Consider the following 19,691-nt stretch of genomic DNA (forward strand, 5'->3'; position numbering starts at 1 on the left):
TCTCCAGGCAGAAACAAAATCGTTTTCTATTAGTACTGCAGCACCGCATGGGGGCTGGGCACATGGAACAAAAATAATATATGCCTGTAATGTTGTTTAACTTTATATAATATTTTTTTTAAAAGACATTAAATAATGAAATTAATAAGTAGATCTTGCCATTGCTAACTAAGGCTTGTATCCCCCTAGTGGGGAAAATAGATGAGCACATGTCCAGACTCCAGAACACTGTATAGTGTGGCACAGCCCTATCCAATTCTGCATACCTGGCTTTATATTATAAAAAATGTATAATAAAAAGCCAGGTATGCAGAATTGGATAGGGCTGTGCCACACTATAGAATACAGTGTCTGGACATGTGCATCTATTTTCCCCACTAGGGGGATACAAGCCTTAGTTAGCAATGGCATGATAAATATTCATTTCATGTTCATGTTCTTCATAATATGAAGAAACTGACCTAAAATCATTATTTTGTATTGCTTTAGAAAAAATGTGACCTGCCCCTTTAAGAAAAAGTATCGGTAATTGGTATCGGTGAGTACTTGAAAAAAGTATCGGTACTCGGTCTTAAAAAAGTGGTATCGGTGCATCCCTAATACTTATGAATTCATATGAATAGATATACCCATATAGGTAATTTAAGGGGATCCTAATTTTTTTTTAATGTTATTGTTCCTGGATAAATCATTATGCAGACACACTGAATGGAACACCCTGTATTGCTCTCCTGTGATTCTAGTTCAATTCCCACAGAGGACCTATAGATATAGCCAAAAAAACACCTTCTTGGAACATGGAAGCATAACAACATGTATGTGGTTTATACAACCACATTCATTCCAACCATTGAAACCATACTAATTATTTTCTCAGGGCTTTTCCTATACACCGTGCTACTGAAGCAGCATTAAAAAGCTATGCCTGCATAGTGGTAGTAGAGATTACACAACCAAATGCCTAGACTTGTGGTCACATGAACAGCACTAGAGGGGTCCTAAGAAAAATCTTATGTACTTATATTATTATTATTATACAGGTTATATACACTGAGTAGCCAGATTAAACCTGACGTTTGTAGGCAAATTAGCTATAATTTCGTGCTGAAGTTGCTAGAGGGCCAGACCATGATAAATAGGGAAGCCGGTTGTTTACCACGACAGTAGAAGTGATTTTTTTCTGAAGATATGGGAAAAACAACGCGATTTAACCGCCTTTGAACGTGGGATGATTGTTGGCGCAGAGCCATGGAGCGAGTATCAGCAAAACAGCAGAATTCGTTAAATGTTCAAGAGCAGCTGTTGTTAAAGTGTTTAAAGACTGGACTGTCAGCCGAAAATCTGGCTCTGAACGTGCGACTAGTCAATGTTAGGGCAGAACGGAGAGTGACAAGACTGGTTCTAGACAACAGAAGGGCAACAGTGCAGTGTCAGATTCCTCGCATCACCTTTCAACATCTTGTGGAGTCACGAGGCAGCCCAACAAAGTGATCTCCTGGAGTCATCTTGTGGCCCAACGTAGTACTGATGGGGTGGTCATAATAATCTGGCCACTCAGTGTATACTGACAAGACAGTTTAGGCTAGGACATGGACATCAAAGATTAATAGAGACAGCTACTAGTTGTATGGCAGAACCCCGAGCAAACATATTACTACAGTTGGAATTCATACATTTTTTTACATGCCAGAAGATATAGAGGGTAATTTATCAATTTGGTTGCATCATCTGCATCCTTTAAATGGTTGCATCCCTGATTTCTAGTGCATATAGCATTTATTATCCTAGCGTATGTGTCATTCTTAAATGCCTTCATTAGGAGAATGTTCTTAAAATTGTCCCAGTATCTAAACTGTCTCTAAACTGTCGCAAGCTTGCAGGGAACCTCCAGGATGACAGCTGAATAGCCCTGAAGTGCTTAGCTGAGTTATCTTTGCGATACTCAGGAGGACCTCTAGAATGTGAAACAGTTTGCAGGGTTTTTAATTTCACAAATGCTGGACACAATTACTGTGCAGTTAAGAAATTATGTGAAATGTCACAAAAAATATGTTGCAAGAACACTTAGGGGGTTATTCACTAAGCTGCCACGGGCAGCCGAATGACTAACCGAATCGAAGTGAAGTGAGCTGAAGCCTCTTTGGCTATTCACTGCAGCCCTGTATGGCTATTTTTAGCCATACATCGGCTGCATTCGGCTCACTGCACCTTCCTTCAGTTCGACTCATTCGCCTCAGCCCATGCAACATCTGGATCGGCTGAGATAAACGTTCAGCAGTTCAGTCCCTGCTGTTCACCCCTATTCTCAAAGGGGCTGAACAACAGAGAGTGAATAGCTGAATGCACGGCTCAGCATTCGGCTCGGCCTTTCTGTTTGCTACGTAACGAACAGAATGAAATACTGTATGTTACAGTAAAAAAGAAAAAAAAGCATGGGGTTCCAATCTTAAATCATACCAGACCCTTTAGGTCTGGTAGAAATGTTAAGAAGGACCCCCAGTGCTTTGACGGACCATTCTCCCAGCTCCGGCTATGCTGAGCCAAAGCATGTGCGTTCGGCCCGGCTGTTTACCTTTCCTGCTTTTGGCTGCTGTATGGGCTAATGTGAATAGAGTGTACAGCAGCCCTTCAGTTCAGCTGAACTGAAAGGTTTCTGCAATGGGAGCGAGCCAAAGGATTAGCCGAACGTTTGGCTAAATCCTTCAGCAGCTTAGTGAATAACCCCTTTAGAAAAAGGTGCATAACAGAGATAAAACTCTGCAGCTAGTTAGCATGACATTTCGGTCTTTGGGACATAGTCCCCCATAGTCTTGTGACACACTTCCATGACATACAGGTGATATCATTGTTTTCTATTTCAGGTCCGCAGTTTTATTTTTGTGTCCACTACATGCTAACTACACAATAACAGCAATATGCTTATGCTGTTTCCTTGTTCAGTTATAATTAATACCCAAGGAGGTGCTAAAATTCAAAATACTGCATATAATTCTTCAATATGGCTGCGCCCAGAGGTATCATATTGTAGAATAAATATGGATTTGGTGGCAACACGTCACTTAACCTAATAAAATACTACATGTCAAAGCATCCTTTACCTTGCTATGGATTCCTTTAAAATATAACATACATATAATATAGATATAACAATTTCCTTTGTGTACTTAATCTTTTAAAATGACATACTGTAATAAATATATTGCATATAAAATATATAAAATATACATATGCTAAGCATAAACAAACACACATGCACACAAACATAATTACTGTATGAGTTAAACAAACTATGAAAACTTCAACATTAAAGTGTAATACTACACAAACTGACAGAAATTTTTAATTGACCTGTTTTTCATTTTCGTCCTCTAGCCTGAGTCTGTCCTCAATGCAGTTTCTGGCCTGAAGGAATGCTTTTCTCTGGGCCCTTTCTGTCAAAATCCGCACGAAGACCCCAGACAAATTCACACTGACAAAAAGAATAGCATTGGCCACAAGCTGTAAAAGAAAAAAAAATATTATTAGTCATGGGTATTACAAGATATGCTTTTATATTTTGTAACTGGGAAATTTTGCTAACTACACACTTTACAAGCTTACTGAAATAATTACAGTCAATTCTTTTTTTTTTACGATAAGACTGATTTATCAAACAAAATAAACAAGAGCAGAGATAAGTCATGGTTCTATTCACACCTAGGCATTTTGTCGCTCACAGCTAAGCATGACAAAATGCTCAACAAGGAATTCCATTCATTTATATGGCCCCTGTTCACACCTGGCATTTTGTTGCACGTTTTGTCACACAAAGTTACCCATTGAAATACATGAGACAAAAATGCGCGACAGACATTTTTCTGCTTGGGACAAAATTCTCAGCTGTGAACAGGGGCCATAGAAATGAATGAACGGGGATTAAGGGTATTGGCCCTTATAGTATGAGTATAACGACCATAAAACTATCAAGTTTATCTTACACTCATGTTTAATGCATATGGAGCAGTCCTAAATTGCCATGCATATTAAAAATCAACATAACCCCTCTTTTTGTCTTCTTGCTTCTACATATTTCTCTCTTTCAATCTAATTTCATCTCCCTGTGTAGAGAGGACCCTGTGATCTACCTTATATGTACTATGACACACAGTAACCATCTGTATTCCTGACATGAATAGGCCGTGAATCTATCTCATTGTATCGTCAGAAATACCGCATGATGTTGTTTTGCTCACTGACTCCTGGACCCCTACATATTGGGACCTTCTTTTCTCTTTGATGTTTTTAAGGCTGTCTTACCTACTTCTTTGTAATTGTTCTTAACAATCTTTTTTTGTCTACAAAATGTTTTTAAAATCTCAAAATAAAGAATTTATCAAACAAAAATCAACATAACATTGAATTTATACCTCCTGTTACTATGAGGAGCACCGAAAAAAAATTCATAGAATCTCATATGCTAACTAGTTCTTGAAATTCTGCGCATATGCTTAGCTCACTGATTTTTACATTCTCCAGCCATGCACGACTGATGTGATTTTATTCATACATGGTATGTGCATTTAGAAATGCTAGCAACACTTAGGTAGACTCAAAAACCTTAGAGTCAATGAGTCAATGATACAGAAATACCTCACACTGGGTAGGTTAGCGTTTGGGTAATGTCTCGGAAAGAAGTAGCTGTGCAGCTGGTAATTCTTAGATCTGTAGAAGCTGCTTATCCTCATCCTTAGCAAAAGGGCAATGGTATCTAAAGTGTGAACAAAGGGAAGAGCACTTATAAGAGTAGGCTTAGTAGAGGTATCAGTCGAATACTGCTAATATGGTATCACTCACCTTGTATCCTGGCTGTCATATGCAGATGTGCAGTACAGCAGGCAAGGTTAGGAGATTGAGTTACACATAATTTCTTCGACAATGGGTAGCTGTAGACAAGCTCACAGGAAGATGTTGAAAGAACACAATAATGCATGGTGGATAGATGTGGGTTGAAACAACTTATGAGTTTTCTTATTGCTTTATTGCAAGCGTTTTGTCAGAAAAACATAGCAATATGTAGGGAACACATACCATTGGGTATGCCATGCATGTGCCACGCATGTCACTTGTGTTTCTGACAAAGGAAAGCACTATGAAAACTTATCAGCCACTTTAGTCCACATCTATCCACCACACATCATTATGATCCTTAGTATCTGGTTGGGAGATTGCTGACAACAACCCCGTGTCTTAAGAAGTCCTTAGTCAAAGAGTATGTATGAATCGATCTCTGAAGCTTTTTTGCTGTGCTGCACAAGCTACAAGGAAAGAGATGCTATAATAGTGGTAGATTGGGGCCTCTAATTGCTCTTCCCTTTGTTCACACTTCAAAAACATTAGCGAAAATCATATTTTTATTTTAGTTACCCAGCAGCTTAGCTGTTGTATGTTTCAATACTGGAGTGTACACTCCACAGCCAACCACCCTTGCTAGTAAATTCTTCACATATGTACTGTAGCTTGCGCATGAGCATAAAACAAATAAAAACAAATGTATTTCTATATCGTTTTTGCTCTGGCCCTGAGGTGTAATCTGTAGGATTGCCTGCTTTTCCTACAAGGATCTCTGCAGAAAAAAATCCTGAGGAAGTGATGGGGAGTCTCCTAGTGCTTCTTTAGAAGGGTATAGCTGCTCTGTGGCATCGTTACACAGTCGTTGTCCCTGGCTGGGGCAAAGTGACAGGCAACTAGATTAACAATCTGGCAAATGGGGGAGCTGATGCCTGACCCGGAAGGTGCGTAGCTGACCTAAAGGGGGGCGCGGCTGACGCCGAACGCCGGAAAGCAAGTGGAGTGCGAGGCAGCGAGAGACCGTGAGAGAGACTGCGAGGGAAGGTGAGAGGCAGAGGAGATTTACCTTGCCCAGCCCTATCTTGTCTTGCCCCGACCTGCTGACGTTTCTGAGATCACTGGGGACTATTGGAGACCTGTCCCGGAGCCGCTCGAGACTAAGAGGGCGTGGCTTACTCCGAACGGCCGTGGACCGCGGACTGCAGCGAAGGGGAGAGGGGGGAGAACACCGAGCTGTCCTGCCCTGCCCTGCATAGCTGGGGTACACGCTGCAGCACACACATAGTGACCGTGTCTACATTGAGCTGCTAGAGACCCCAGGGCCCCGGTAATGAGGCACAAGAGGGGACGGAGGTCTGGTGGTGCCGGTGCCTCAACACCAGGGACGCTGAGGAAATATCTAATGGCAGAGATGGCAGAAAAGGAAGCGCAGGAGGAGCCAGTGACACCAATTCACGGATGGAAAATGACACATGCAGAGGTAAGACCCCCTATTGGGGTTTCTTTACAACAGATAATTACGGATTCCCCTAATGATTCCCTTAATGAGGCTATACCCCCTCTAATAGCTGGACATGGAGATAACATTGAATTGGAGAGCATACCCGGTTCTCTGCCAAGTAAATCTGACATTGCACAAATGCTTCAAAACTTAGAATGTTCCATTAAACATGAAGTGGCGAAGGTTAGAGGCGATCTCTCCCATCTTTTTAAAAAAGAGTGGAGGAAAATGAATTGAGATTGGACTCTCAGGAGAAACTAATGCATGACTTACAGGGAACATTGGGGATAATTACTAAACAATATAGATCTGCTTTGTTCAAAATAGAAGATTTGGAGAATCGTAGCAGAAGGAATAATCTGAGGATCAGAGGCCTGTCTGAATCTATACCTGATATTGAATTGGAAACCACTCTGCAAGGGATATTTAACCAGATTTTAGGCTGCTCTGAGATTACCTCTTTGTGCCTGGACCACATACATAGAATAAGACGTTTAAAATGTATCACTATGGATATACCACGTGAAATTATATGCCGAATGCATTGTTGAGGATAAAATGGAAATAATGAGACATCTAAGGACCATCCCACACATCGATTTTAAGGAAACACGACTGTTAATTTTTTCAGACCTAGCTGGGGAAACATTAGCCAGATGGAGACTGCTTAAGCCACTCTTAGACAATCTTAGAGCAGCGGATATACCGTACAGATGGGGTTACCCGTTCAGTCTAATGGTCAGGAAAAACGGGCAATCCGTGGCTTTACGTTTCCCAGAGGAGATAGAATCGTTTTGTATGAAGCTTGAGATTGCTGCACCTAATCTCTCAGGCTGGAGAAATGAAAGCATTACGATTCCACAGATGCCAGACCGGAGATGGTCTGCACCTGTAAAGAAATGATGTATTGATAATAAGAGCAGATTAACATCTGAATGCACAAAAGACACATTTTTCTCTCCCTTCCCTTTTTTTCCCCTCCTGCTTCCATAAGGAAAATCTGAAAGAAGAGTGACTGAAACGCTTAACAGGAGAATCTGTGTCATTATGGACTTAATAAGGCACTCCAACTATTAATAAATTAGGAGGTTAAACTGGAATGGTGTTCGGCAACACTCATAGCCCCACCCTTTGAATATTGACCATTATCTTTCCTCTCCCCTTTTTTATAGGGGAAGGGGGAATAAAGATGGTTCCTGCACTGATGTGCACCAGTATTATATGTTTACCACTGTCCCCCAATGGGTATAGGACAGTATTTTTAGTAATGTTTGTTTGTTATGTTAGTTTTAATGTGTTTCCATGGGGAATTATGTTTTGTTTTGTTATGTTAGTTTTAATTGGCATCCCGTCTGAGAACTCATTAAGCAGTTGGAACTATTCTATTCAGGGAATAAATGACCTCGATTAATTTACTAACATATAATGTGAGGGGAATGAATACTCAGAACAAACGACATCAAGTGATGAGGGAATTAAAACAGATGGATGGACATATAGTCTTCTTGCAAGAAACATATCTGACACATACCACCACCACCACCAGACTCAGCAAGAATATATTCTCACACTGGTACTATAGTCTATCAGATACTAACAGAGCTAAGCGGGTGGCCATTGGTATTCATAAAAATGTCCTATTCACATACTCAGACATGCAGTCTGATGAACAGGGCAGATACCTATTTATTAAGGGGTCCATAAATAACACAACATGCACATTGGTCAATATATACTGTCCGAATCAAGAACAGATTGCCTACATTTCTAATGTTATCTCATGCTTCATTGATTTTGCGGAAGGGATGTTAATAATTGTGGGCGATTTGAATGTCGCGCTCGAACCTCTGATTGATACCTCGGCGCGACACTCTAATATCTCATACAAAAAACTAGCAACCCTGAAAAAACTCCTAAATAGGATGCAACTAGTAGACACATGGAGAATCCTGCACCCAAAGGATAGGAACTATTCTTATTATTCTATGGTACACAGTAGATATTCACGTCTGGACTATATTTTCATAAATCATCATTATTTAGAAAGTATAAAATCATCACAAATAGCGGAGATAACTATCTCAGACCATGCCCCGGTCATAACCACAATACATCTCTCCCAGGGGATGGTAGGAGATTTGGAGACTGAATTAATCTTTATTGTGGAGACCATTGGATGTGCAGAAACTAAACGAAGATCTTAGTGAATTCTTTGCACTTAATGATTCCCCAGACATCTCACCTGCCACCCTATGGGAAACACATAAAGCTGTTATGAGAGGGAAATTGATTGAATTGGGGTCTAGGAAGAAAAAATAGAGTAATAAGAACATGGAAGACCTCCTAACTCAAATTAGAGAATTGGAAACATTACATAAAAAATCACTCTTCTCAGATCACTTAAAACAATTAATGAATGAGAGGGAAGAATTAAAAAACTTATTAAATGTCAAAACCTCACAGAAATTCCATTGGTTGGCGGGTATACAATACAGATGGGGTAATAAACCAGGAAAAGTATTATCTAGATCATTAAACCACAGGAAGACACAGACCTATATTCCTAAAATCAAAAAAACAGACTCTATGGTTTTTACCCCTAGAGATATCACTGAGGAATTTAAAGATTTTTATTTCACACTGTATAATGTATCAGAAAAATTGACGCAAAAAACATTAGACCATAGACAGGAGGTGATAAGAAAGTATTTGGATAGGGGTAAATTACCATAATTCCCAGCTGAATCCCTAGAAAAATTGCAAAAGGAGATAGAAGTTGGGGAATTGGAGAGTAGTCTTTCCGAAATGGCCAAAGAAAAAGCACCAGGTCCTGATGGTCGAACTGTGGTTTATTACGTAACTTTTAAAGACACACTACTCCCCCGGCTGTCTAACTATGTGAACTCATTAACGGCAGATGGAAAACTCAGATTAGAAACTACCTTAGCACATATAACAGTAATTCCCAAACCGGATAAAAACCCCATGAGCTGCGGTAGCTACAGACCAATATCATTATTAAATATGGATATTAAGCTATTTGCAAAGGTCTTAGAAAGGATAATTTCCCCACTTACATCACAATTTATCTCTTCTGATCAAACTGGGTTTATCCCCGGCAGAGAAACAAGGGATAATTCATTGAGAACCTTAGCAGTAATGACCTTTGTAAAACAACAATCCCAGCCTACACTATTATTATCAACAGAAGCAGAAAAAGCATTACACATTACAATATATGGGCATGGGAAGTAAAATGATGAGTTGGATCTCGGCACTATATAAAGAACCAAGGGCGCAAGTTAGAGTTAATGGTACCCTTAGTGAGGGATTCCCACTGAGCAACGGCACACGCCAAGGTTGCCTACTCTCTCTCCTATTATTCACGATATCACTGGAACCCTTTTTAGCAAACATAAGAGAAAATAATGATATTCATGGTGTTATTATAGGAAACAATAAACATAAGTATTCAGGTTATGCAGATGACATATTGTTCTATATTCAACAGCCTAGAATATCTATCCCAAATTTAATAGCTGCATTCCGGGAATAATTTTAAGATTAACTTTGATAAATCAGAAATATTAACCTGTCATCTAGGGAGATGGTGTCTCTACGTTCAAGTTTTCCATTAAGGTGGCAGACTAAGAAACTGAAATATTTAGGGATTAATTTAACCCCTCATTAGCAGTATCTCTTTAATTATAACTATATCCCCCTTTTAAATGAGATTAGGAAAGATTTGCAGGAATGGACCGCTCTATATCATTCATGGATCGGTAGAATAAACGTAGTTAAAATGAATATTCTACCGAAGTGTATATTTGTATATCAGATGGTCCCCATTGCCGTTCCTAATAGTTTTTTCAGAACCTTAAAAACAATGGTATCTAGATATGTCTGGGGAAGGTAAAAAGCGAGAATCTCATATGGCACCCTAGCAAGACCAAAGTCACAAGGTGGGGTTGGCACTGCCAGACTTTAAACGTCACTATCAGGCAGTGGTACTGATCAGACTACTGAACTGGCATTTTGATAAGACAACTAAACTATGGGTGGATGTTGAGTTCAAAATATGTAAGGCAAACCTAAGTACAATTTGTTGGTCACCGAAGCAGTACAGAGGCACAACAAAGGAGTGGCACCACCTAGTAGGGTATACCCTAACAGTGTGGGATTTACTGCATAAGAAAGCAGGATGGAGTTATAACTCACCCTTAATGCCCCTATTAGGACATGATTATTTTCAACCAGGGAATTTGGACCAAAAATGTGGCAAACGGATAGAGGTACGCTTCGATTGCATCATGTGATGGACCAAGAGGTGATAAAGCCGTTACCGATATTGTGTCGATCACTATGACCATCTATGATGGATAAATAGCGTTACCTTCAACTAACCCATTTCCTGTAATTATTATCTAAACCAATTAGATCAATGGATGAACTAAACCCAATGGAAGTGATATTATCAAGACCATCATGTCCAAAGAGAAGTATATCACTGTTGGTTTAATTATTGTCACAAATAGACCCCACACCGACTACAGGGTTTATGCTGCAATGGGAAGAAGAATTGGGAACTTCCTTATCAGAACAAGGAAAACAGAGGGTTCTGCAACGGGGTTGTAAGACATTAGTCTCATCCTATATAGATGAGATGAATTATAAACTTCTGTTGAAATGGTACCTCACGCCAGTAAGATTACACTCAATAGTCCCTAGTAACTCACCACTGTGAGGTTGTGGTATGAGGGCAACTATGGCACACATATGGTGGCAGTGTCCCGTTATTAACAAATATTGGGTAGAGGTGGGTAAGATTATCTCCTCTATACAGGGAATACCCATGAGCATGGACCCCTGGGTAATACTATTTCATAATAGTGAAGGGTCACTGTTAGGATATACAAAGTCTATTACATCTCATTTGCTGAACTCAGCAAAATGTTTGATACCAATTTACTGGAAGCGTACAGAATCCCCCCCCAATAAAGTAATGGTTTATAAAAACAAATCACATATGTTCTATGGAAGAATTGTCCCTCAGTAGCCAAAATAAGTACCCAACATTCTGTGAAATATGGCAGGGGTGGTTTATATATAAGAATTCAGAAGAGTACCTAGCAGTGATGTCCTCATCTACCTAACGACTATAGGGTTTGTTCCTTTGTATATCACATTATGGGATAGTTCCAGATAACAAGTAATGATAAAAAAACAAGGGGAGGACTAGGAAGCCATAGAATGTATGTTAAGTTTTGTATTTTTGTGTTAAAATGTTATAATCTCTTTTATGCCTGGAATAGGTTGTATCTATAAGGTCATAACCTAAAACTAAATCATGTACAGGGGGGGGGTTTGTTTACACACACTTGATTAATAAGCTTGCTGTCCTTGACATTATTAAAAGGGCAGTATACACAGGTATAGGTATGTAAATTTCACTTAACATTTGAGTAGCGAGTAGCACTAAAAAAAATTTTTTGTGTGTGTGTTTTGTGATTTCTTTTTTTAGATCACCTGTAGTTATTTAGATAAGTTATTGGATATAATTAGGCACATTTAATAGTACCTTATATAAAGACTCACATTATCACACCTTGATCATTAAAAGGTGTTCGCTTTTCACTACGATAGAATATTGGCGGTGCACAGAACATTAGGTTCACAAAGTAGTAATTAATGCAAGGCACTAAAATCACTGTTTAAGTTGAAGGACTTAAACTGTAAAGATATGAATAACACTAATGAAATTAAAAGTAATAGATAGCTAATAATAAAAATTAATTGTAGAATATAGACACTCACATTAAAGGGGAAAATGGGTAGGTTGGCACTATGCATATATAGTCTGGGCTATGAGTAGTAGGTAAAACATGGAGGTCAGAAGGGATTAATTTAATGTTATGTCATGCATTCGATTCAATGTTAATTGTTTGTTAGTTATGCAAAATGTATGACATTTGGATTACTGTGTGGAAAATTAATAAATATATTTATAACCAACAATCTGGCAAATGTTTGTGCTCCTAACCATTTACCTCAGAAACTGCTGCTGTAATTATTTAATGTTTCAACATTTCAGTGCTGAGACTTGGTTTCAAATAAAGCATTTTAAACAGATACATATGTGTAAATCTCGGACCATGTGCTAATTAAAAAGATCCTGCCTGTGATTGCAGAAACATAATAGAAACAGAATAGCTCCAGTTCTTTCCTATGTAGCAGCACTATAAGGTCTAAGTAGTAAAGCTTACAAAAAGCCCAATTTGGTTTACAACACTCCCATGTGACATCAGCTTTAAGATGTCACACAGTAAGTTTATACAGTTAATACTGTATTATGAATCTGAACACACCAGCATGTTTTGCAGGAATCACTAAAAAAATACTACAATCACCGACACTGGGAAGAGAAAGTGTAGAGTGAACCCACTGGATACTATGCTCAGATAGAGAAAGCGGAAAGTTTTTCTCCCCATAACAGGCAAGACCAAAGCTTTTCAAATTTGTCTTTAATTTTAAACTGAGAATCACAGCATACCCTTATCTGAGAGCATTATAGATGCTAAATCACTTTCAGAGGAATTTCAGGTTGTGTCATACCAACCACTTTGTAGCAGTTACAAAACTTTCTGCTTTTTTTTGTCTAGTGATTAATAGCTTGCTACAATATTTCCCTCTACAACTACTAATCACTGTTGCACCATGATTACTAGTAGATGATCTGGGTAACATAAATAGTTACTGAAATTTGTGGTCCTGTAACCAAATGCTCCATAAAGTCAACTCATTGGCAATTTTTCTAGAACCAAAAATGCTAAAGAATTGTAATCAGGCAGATGGAGAACCTCACCTCTGCCCCAAAAGATACATTTGAACTTGCAGACTTGGTTGTACTAGGAACACTTCTTACACTATGCAGAATACTTGCAATATCTTGTGTTCTTTCCACAAAGTAACCCTTTTTTTTCCCCCAACCCATCTTTACCCCACACACACACACACACACACACACACACGTGGCCCCGTGTTTGACTCTCACTTTTTACTGCCAGACTTTTAGTTCCCTTTCTTGATTCCATGGTTTCATTAGGATGAAAAAAGTAAAAAAGGAACTTTGGTTGCACCACTTTTTCTTGCAGGGCTTTCGGACGGCATGGAAAAAAATCTTCTACCTGTGACGTCTTTGAATGATATTCTTGATTGATAGCGATTAATACCTAAACTGCCTTTTCTTTGCTTTGCTTTGTCATGTGCTTGGGTTATAACTGCCTTTGTGTTGGTGTAGTGTCTTAGAAAAAGTGAAAAAAATGCTAAAGAGAGTGAATCTTTAGCTAATAGAAATGTATATATCTAGCTATAAAACTGTTTCATGACATTGAATATGTTTGTCTGACAACATGTTGGTGTATTTATAGCATTACAATGTAAAACATTTTTTTAAATAAAGCAGTCAGTTTGAAAACCCCACAATATACAGAATACGTAATGGCCTGACTCTTAGAAAACATTGCATCATGTAAAATCCCCACCTCATAGCATGGCCTTTCCAAAAATCTGCACATATTTTTAGATATTTCATAATAGGCCTTTGTTTTGTGGCTAGACAACTACACTTTAAGACATGTATGGATTTTCCTTAAAAGATAATAAATACAATTGAACTGTGATTAGGAGCTGTACAGAAATGCACAGACTATCTCATTATGCATTTATATTTCTTACAATTTGCAGTTATTAAAAGAGGTAGCAAAGCAATACCTCTGTCTTTTAGAAAATTTGCAGTGTGCAAATAACTGCTGATCAGTTTTGACAAGTGAAATGCATACACACCTAACAGGTTTGGACAATTTAATAGAGTACAATTAATTTGACAAAAGTGTTTTCATTAGTAGCACACATTCAGTTATGTGTGCAGAATTTATGACAATCGGCAAAGCATGGACAGCTCAGCTCAGGGAGTTACTGCTCACCCATTTTGACAGGCTCTCGCTTCATGCTAAAGGGATCAAACAGAATCAATCACTTAAGAAGAGGTAATCTCTGCAATTATGATATATTCTTATTCTATTTTCACCGAACATGTCAAATGTCAGAACTAGAACTGGCTGATTCATTGTTCTTTATACTCATAATGATGGTTAATTAAGCTATGCTTGGAAGTAAAACTGCGGTAAAGGCCTGACGCCGGAGAAGATGGCCGCATAGTAGAGAGGCTCTGAAGCCCTAGCGCAAACCTAGCGACATCACCAGCGACCGAGCACCAGCATCCGGACCCCACAGGCAGTATTAGCTCCCCAAGAGGTGTCGGCAGCTATGGGAAGAAAAACGAAGAAGCGCGGTCCCAGCAAACTGACCAATTTCTTCTCCATGGTCGGAGCCCCGGCAAAGCAAGATGGCGCCGCCTCTACACGCGGCTCCCCACGCGGCCTTGCCGACTGCAGGACCTGCTCCAGCAGCCGGACGAACAGCTAACAGCACCAGGAGCACTACACCGCTCAGCAGTTCCTCTTCTACAGGCCACAGCCCACCAAATCCTTGGCAGAAACAAGCTGCACAATCCTCTTCTACACCCCAGGTAACTCTCCCCCTTGATGATACCAGGGAACTCCATGACCCCATTGATAATTCCCCTACTACTGATAGCCCTGTAGTGGACACAGTCCTCAAGGACATGCTGGTGTCATTACGCAGCTCCCTGCATAGCGATATGGTGTCTATAATGCACCAAATGAGGGGAGAGATACAGGAGATGGGGGACCGGGTGAATCACGTTGAAGTTAAGATGAGGGAATATGCAGAGGCCCACAACAAACTAGTGGATGCTTACACTGACACCTCTGATGAGCTCCATGTCCCTGAAGCTGGCAGACCTGGAAGATAGAGCTAGGAGAAATAATATCAAATTCAGAGGCGTCCGTGAAAATGCGCCACCTGGGCAACTGCGGGACTTTGTACAACGGCTGATTACAGATCTACTACCCTCCCTGTCTGACTATGAGACCATTGTCGACAGAGCCCACCGGCTTCCGAAGCCCACCCATCTTCCTGACTCGGTCCCTAGGGACGTGATAGCCCGCATACACTGCTATCACGTGAAAGAGCAGTTGATGTCTCTCTCTAGATCTGTCACTCCTCTACAGGACGCCTACGGATCGCTGTCCGTCTATGGGGATCTGTCGCAGGCTACCATTGCGGCCAGGAAACGACTGATGCCTATAACGAAAGCCCTACGAGATCACAAAGTCCCTTACAGGTGGGGTTACCCCACCAAGTTATTGCTCACCAAGAGTGGGAAATCGTTCACTGTCCCTGATGTTGCCTCCGGCTTACTTCTGCTGAAAAAATGGGGGATCCCCACGGCCGAGGATACCTGTGGCTCTAATGAAGTTGGCTGAACCCACCTGCAGTGGAAGTTTTAGAGTTATCTACCTCTGCCTGATGATCGGATGCGAGTGTTCGCCCAAGCTAACTCTCGCCACCTAGGCGCCTCGGCTGGACTGAGGCACCGGTTCCTAATTCTCTAAGCCCCGGTTGGAAATATGCAGCTGAGTTCTGCTGCCCTGAGTACCTGTCGATACTCACCGTTTAATTTTCAGCCAGATTTGGCGTTTGTTGACTTGTTTTTTTTTTGTTCCTTTTGGTTTTCGTTCCTGTTTTTTCTCTTTACCTCTTACCTTCAGGATGGATGCTACAAACGCTGTCAACCACGACTGGAATATGGGGCGCGAAGCTCCCTCCTACATCTCGAACTGGAACTCTCTGGAATCTGAGCACTCTGAAACCGCAAAGTCCACACTATCATGGGACCCATCTGACTTCTGCCGACCCTCGGATGAGTATTAAACTCCTTTCCTTAAATGTTAAAGGGCTGAATAGCCCCTTCAAAAGGTCCCAATTGTGGAATGAGGCTAAATTGCATTCATGCAATGTGTTATGCGCCCAAGAAACTCATTTTTGCACAGATAGGGCGCCTATGTTTCAACACCAGAAGTTTCCCAATGTTTTTTTTTCCAACGCCACCTCAAAGAAAAGGGGGGTGTTGATAGCTATTGGGCGCTCTGTCTCTTTTCAGCTCTTTGACTCGATCATTGATCAGAATGGCAGATATATTGTTTTAGTTTGCGAGTTAAACTCGATTTGCTATACTTTGGTGAATGTGTATGCACCCAATGTTAACCAACATTCCTTCCTTAAAATGCTGTTCACTAAAATTCGATCTGTACAGAGAGGTTGCTTGCTTCTGTGCAGGGAATTTAATTTGATCTCTGACCCGGCTCTGGATGATTCTAATGTTGCTCACCCAGGTAGGCCATCTATCAGTAAGTTACTCTCCAAAGAAGAGCTATATGATATATGGCGTTGCACTCACCCGACTGATCGGGATTATACCTTTTTCTCCCCCCCCCCATACAAATCATATTCGAGAGTTGATTTCTTTCTCACCGATCAGTGGCTTCTGCAAAATGTTACTGAGGTTACTATCCACAATATTACGTGGTCGGACCACGCACCGATCACTTTGACGGTAGGACCTACACCGGATCTTCTACCCAGACCTTTATGGCGGAATAACGTATCATTGTTTTCAGATCCCAAGCACTTGAAGCATGTGGCCTCCCAACTAAATTATTATTTTGAGCGTAATGCATCCCCTGAACTGCAACCATTTACCCTGTGGTGTGCTCATAAAGCCTTTATACGGGGATTGTTAATACAACTTGCCTCTAGGGATAGGAAACAGAGACTGCAGAGATACCAGTCCCTCCTGCAAACTATAAAACTTCTAGAAACACTCCACAAAGCTACTCCTTCCGCTACTACACTTCAGGACCTTACTAAAGCTCGCCAAGACCTTAAACTCCTCCTTATTGCTAAACATGAGTTTCATATGTCTTGCCTAAAAGCCACCTACTACCACCAAGGGAATAGAGCTGGCAAATTGTTAGCTGCCCAACTTAAAAAGAAACAACAACAGACGAAAATACCTATGCTGTACCACCCAGTCACTAACGTCACGCTGCGCAACCCTAGGGAAATAGCAGATGCCTTTAGCTCGTATTACGCTTCTCTTTACAACTTGAATGGAGATACTTTATTGACACAACCCACCTCCTCCACAATAATTGGGTTTTTGGACTCAGTTAAGCTACCTAAATTAGACGAAGAGGATCAGATAGCCTTAAACGCCCCCTTTACGAAAACTGAAATTCAGAAAGTAATTAGGGCCCTGCCTTCTGGTAAATCCCCTGGAGAAGATGGCTTCTCGGCGGAATATTATAAGACCTTTCAAAGTATTTTGAACCCTCATCTCCTCCATATCTTTGAATCTGCGGAAGTCTCTGGTTCCTTCCCTCCTGATATGTTGAGAGCAGTAATAGTTGCTATACCAAAGCCGGGAAAAGATTTGACATCGCCAAAAAATTTCAGACCGATATCTTTGATCAATACAGACATTAAGATTTATGCCAAACTCCTGGCTAATAGGCTGCTCCACCTACTACCTTCTGTTAGCCACCTGGACCAAGCCGGTTTTATGAATGGTAGACAGGCTCCGGATGCTACCAGACGGATGTTGAACCTTATTAGACACGCGGAGAACGGTCGGACGCCCTCCCTCTTCCTAGCTTTGGATGCGGAGAAGGCGTTCGACCGAATCCACTGGGACTATATGAACCTGACCCTGCAAAGATTTCACATTGGAGGGCGATCTTTGGCCGCAATTATGGCACTCTACAGTAAACCTTCTGCTAGGGTGTATGTATCGGGTATGCTATCGGTTGGGCAGAATTGCAGCATTCAAAATGTCGATCCTGCCTAAATTTTTATATTACTTTCGGACACTACCTATCCCTCTCCCCGCCAATTTTTTTTCAGCCGCCCAAGCTTTACTTACTTCATTTGTTTGGAATGGGAAAAAACCCAGGATCCAAACTAGAACCTGATTCGCCATAAATGGGAATGCCCTCCATTAGAGATTACTATAGAGTGACAATGATGACCCAACTAAAATCCTGGTTTCTGGCGGACACCTCCAAAAGCTGGTTAGCAATGGGACATCACTTGGTTCCAAGGGGGGGGGGGGATCTCCTGGGGTGGCTATTTGCTACTTCACTTAAAAAAGACCTTGCCCCATCTCCATTTCCCACACTACAGGCTATGGTGACGTGTCCATCACCTGAGGGTACCAGCGTAACCATGGAAATCCCTCTGTCTGCCTATGAAGTACTGATTCCAAATTTGAATCTTGGGACGTGGCAAGATTGAGGGTACCTGACTTTACCCCCTATCCATGCATTTACCCTATTTAGCGACCAGTATAAATACTTCCAGATTAGACATCTGACTGACTCCCTCCTACCTCGCACGATGTGCTGCCTGGAAGAGGTCTGGAGAGCACTGCGCGATCTGGGCCCCTCCACGGGTCGCATATCCAATTTTTATAGCTGTCTGCAAGCCAGCTCCTGCTTTGATAATTTGCCCTCTATGCTTAAGTGGGAGTCTGAACTGCACTCTGATTTCACTGCTAACCAATGGAAATTGGCCATCAAGGCTAACTCCTCACACTCTAAATGTGTCAATCACTGGGAAGTATGCCAGAAGCTTCTTCTCCGTTGGTATCTGACCCTCTATAGACTATCCAGCGGTCTTTAATACAGCAGCTTGTATTTTACATCACAATATTTATTTATTTATATTGATGTGTTGACACGATACACTAAAAATTCATCACATTGACTTTGCAGTATTTAATATAAGTAATGTGTTAAGGAAACACTATTTTGGTTTAAATCACTGCCACCTGTATGATATACAGCTAATTGAACTCCTAGCGCTGCTTATCTTGTTATATTATCCAGGATGTTCCCTGACGCTTCGCCATTGTGCTGGCATCAGAGTGGACATGTTGGTAGCTTGCTACACACCTTTTGGCACTGCAAGTCTATTAGGAGCTATTGGAATGCAGTCTTTAGATGTCTAGCAACAATTACGGGTATCCTCAACACTCCGACACCCCAACTTGCGCTTCTTAGCGTGGGAATTGAACTATACCCGGTAGAGTTTAGGACGGCGATGATGCATTTCTTGTTTGCTGTCAGATTGCTGAGAGCAAGTTACTGGAAGTCAGTCATGGTACCAAACCTGGGTGAAACTCTCTCGAAAGTAATGTGAATCCGAGAAAGTGCTCTCCTACAGAACTCAGTCCCAGAACAAATTCCAACATGTGTGGGTAGCATGGTTGAACTACCGCGGGCCCAAATCGTAGGGAGCTAGCTCCGAAGCTAGATCACGATTTAGAAGATCTGTCTCTTCCATCCTAATCTCTCCCTTCCCTCCTCCTTCTAACGGACAC

At 40.9% G+C, this 19,691-nt stretch overlaps 1 protein-coding gene across 1 annotated transcript in view; it reads right to left on the reverse strand.

Moving 5' to 3' along the window:
- Positions 1 to 19,691, reverse strand: part of ADCY1 (adenylate cyclase 1) — a 329,625-nt gene that overhangs the window by 239,364 nt on the left and 70,570 nt on the right. The window contains exon 2 of the mRNA XM_018568544.1: positions 3,349 to 3,498. Within this exon, the coding sequence (XP_018424046.1) occupies positions 3,349 to 3,498 (150 nt within the window). The remainder of the gene's footprint in view (positions 1 to 3,348; positions 3,499 to 19,691) is intronic.

Source organism: Nanorana parkeri, unplaced genomic scaffold (genome assembly GCF_000935625.1).
Source record: "Nanorana parkeri isolate BGI_ZX_2015 unplaced genomic scaffold, ASM93562v1 scaffold1205, whole genome shotgun sequence".
Taxonomy (NCBI): Eukaryota; Metazoa; Chordata; class Amphibia; order Anura; family Dicroglossidae; genus Nanorana; species Nanorana parkeri.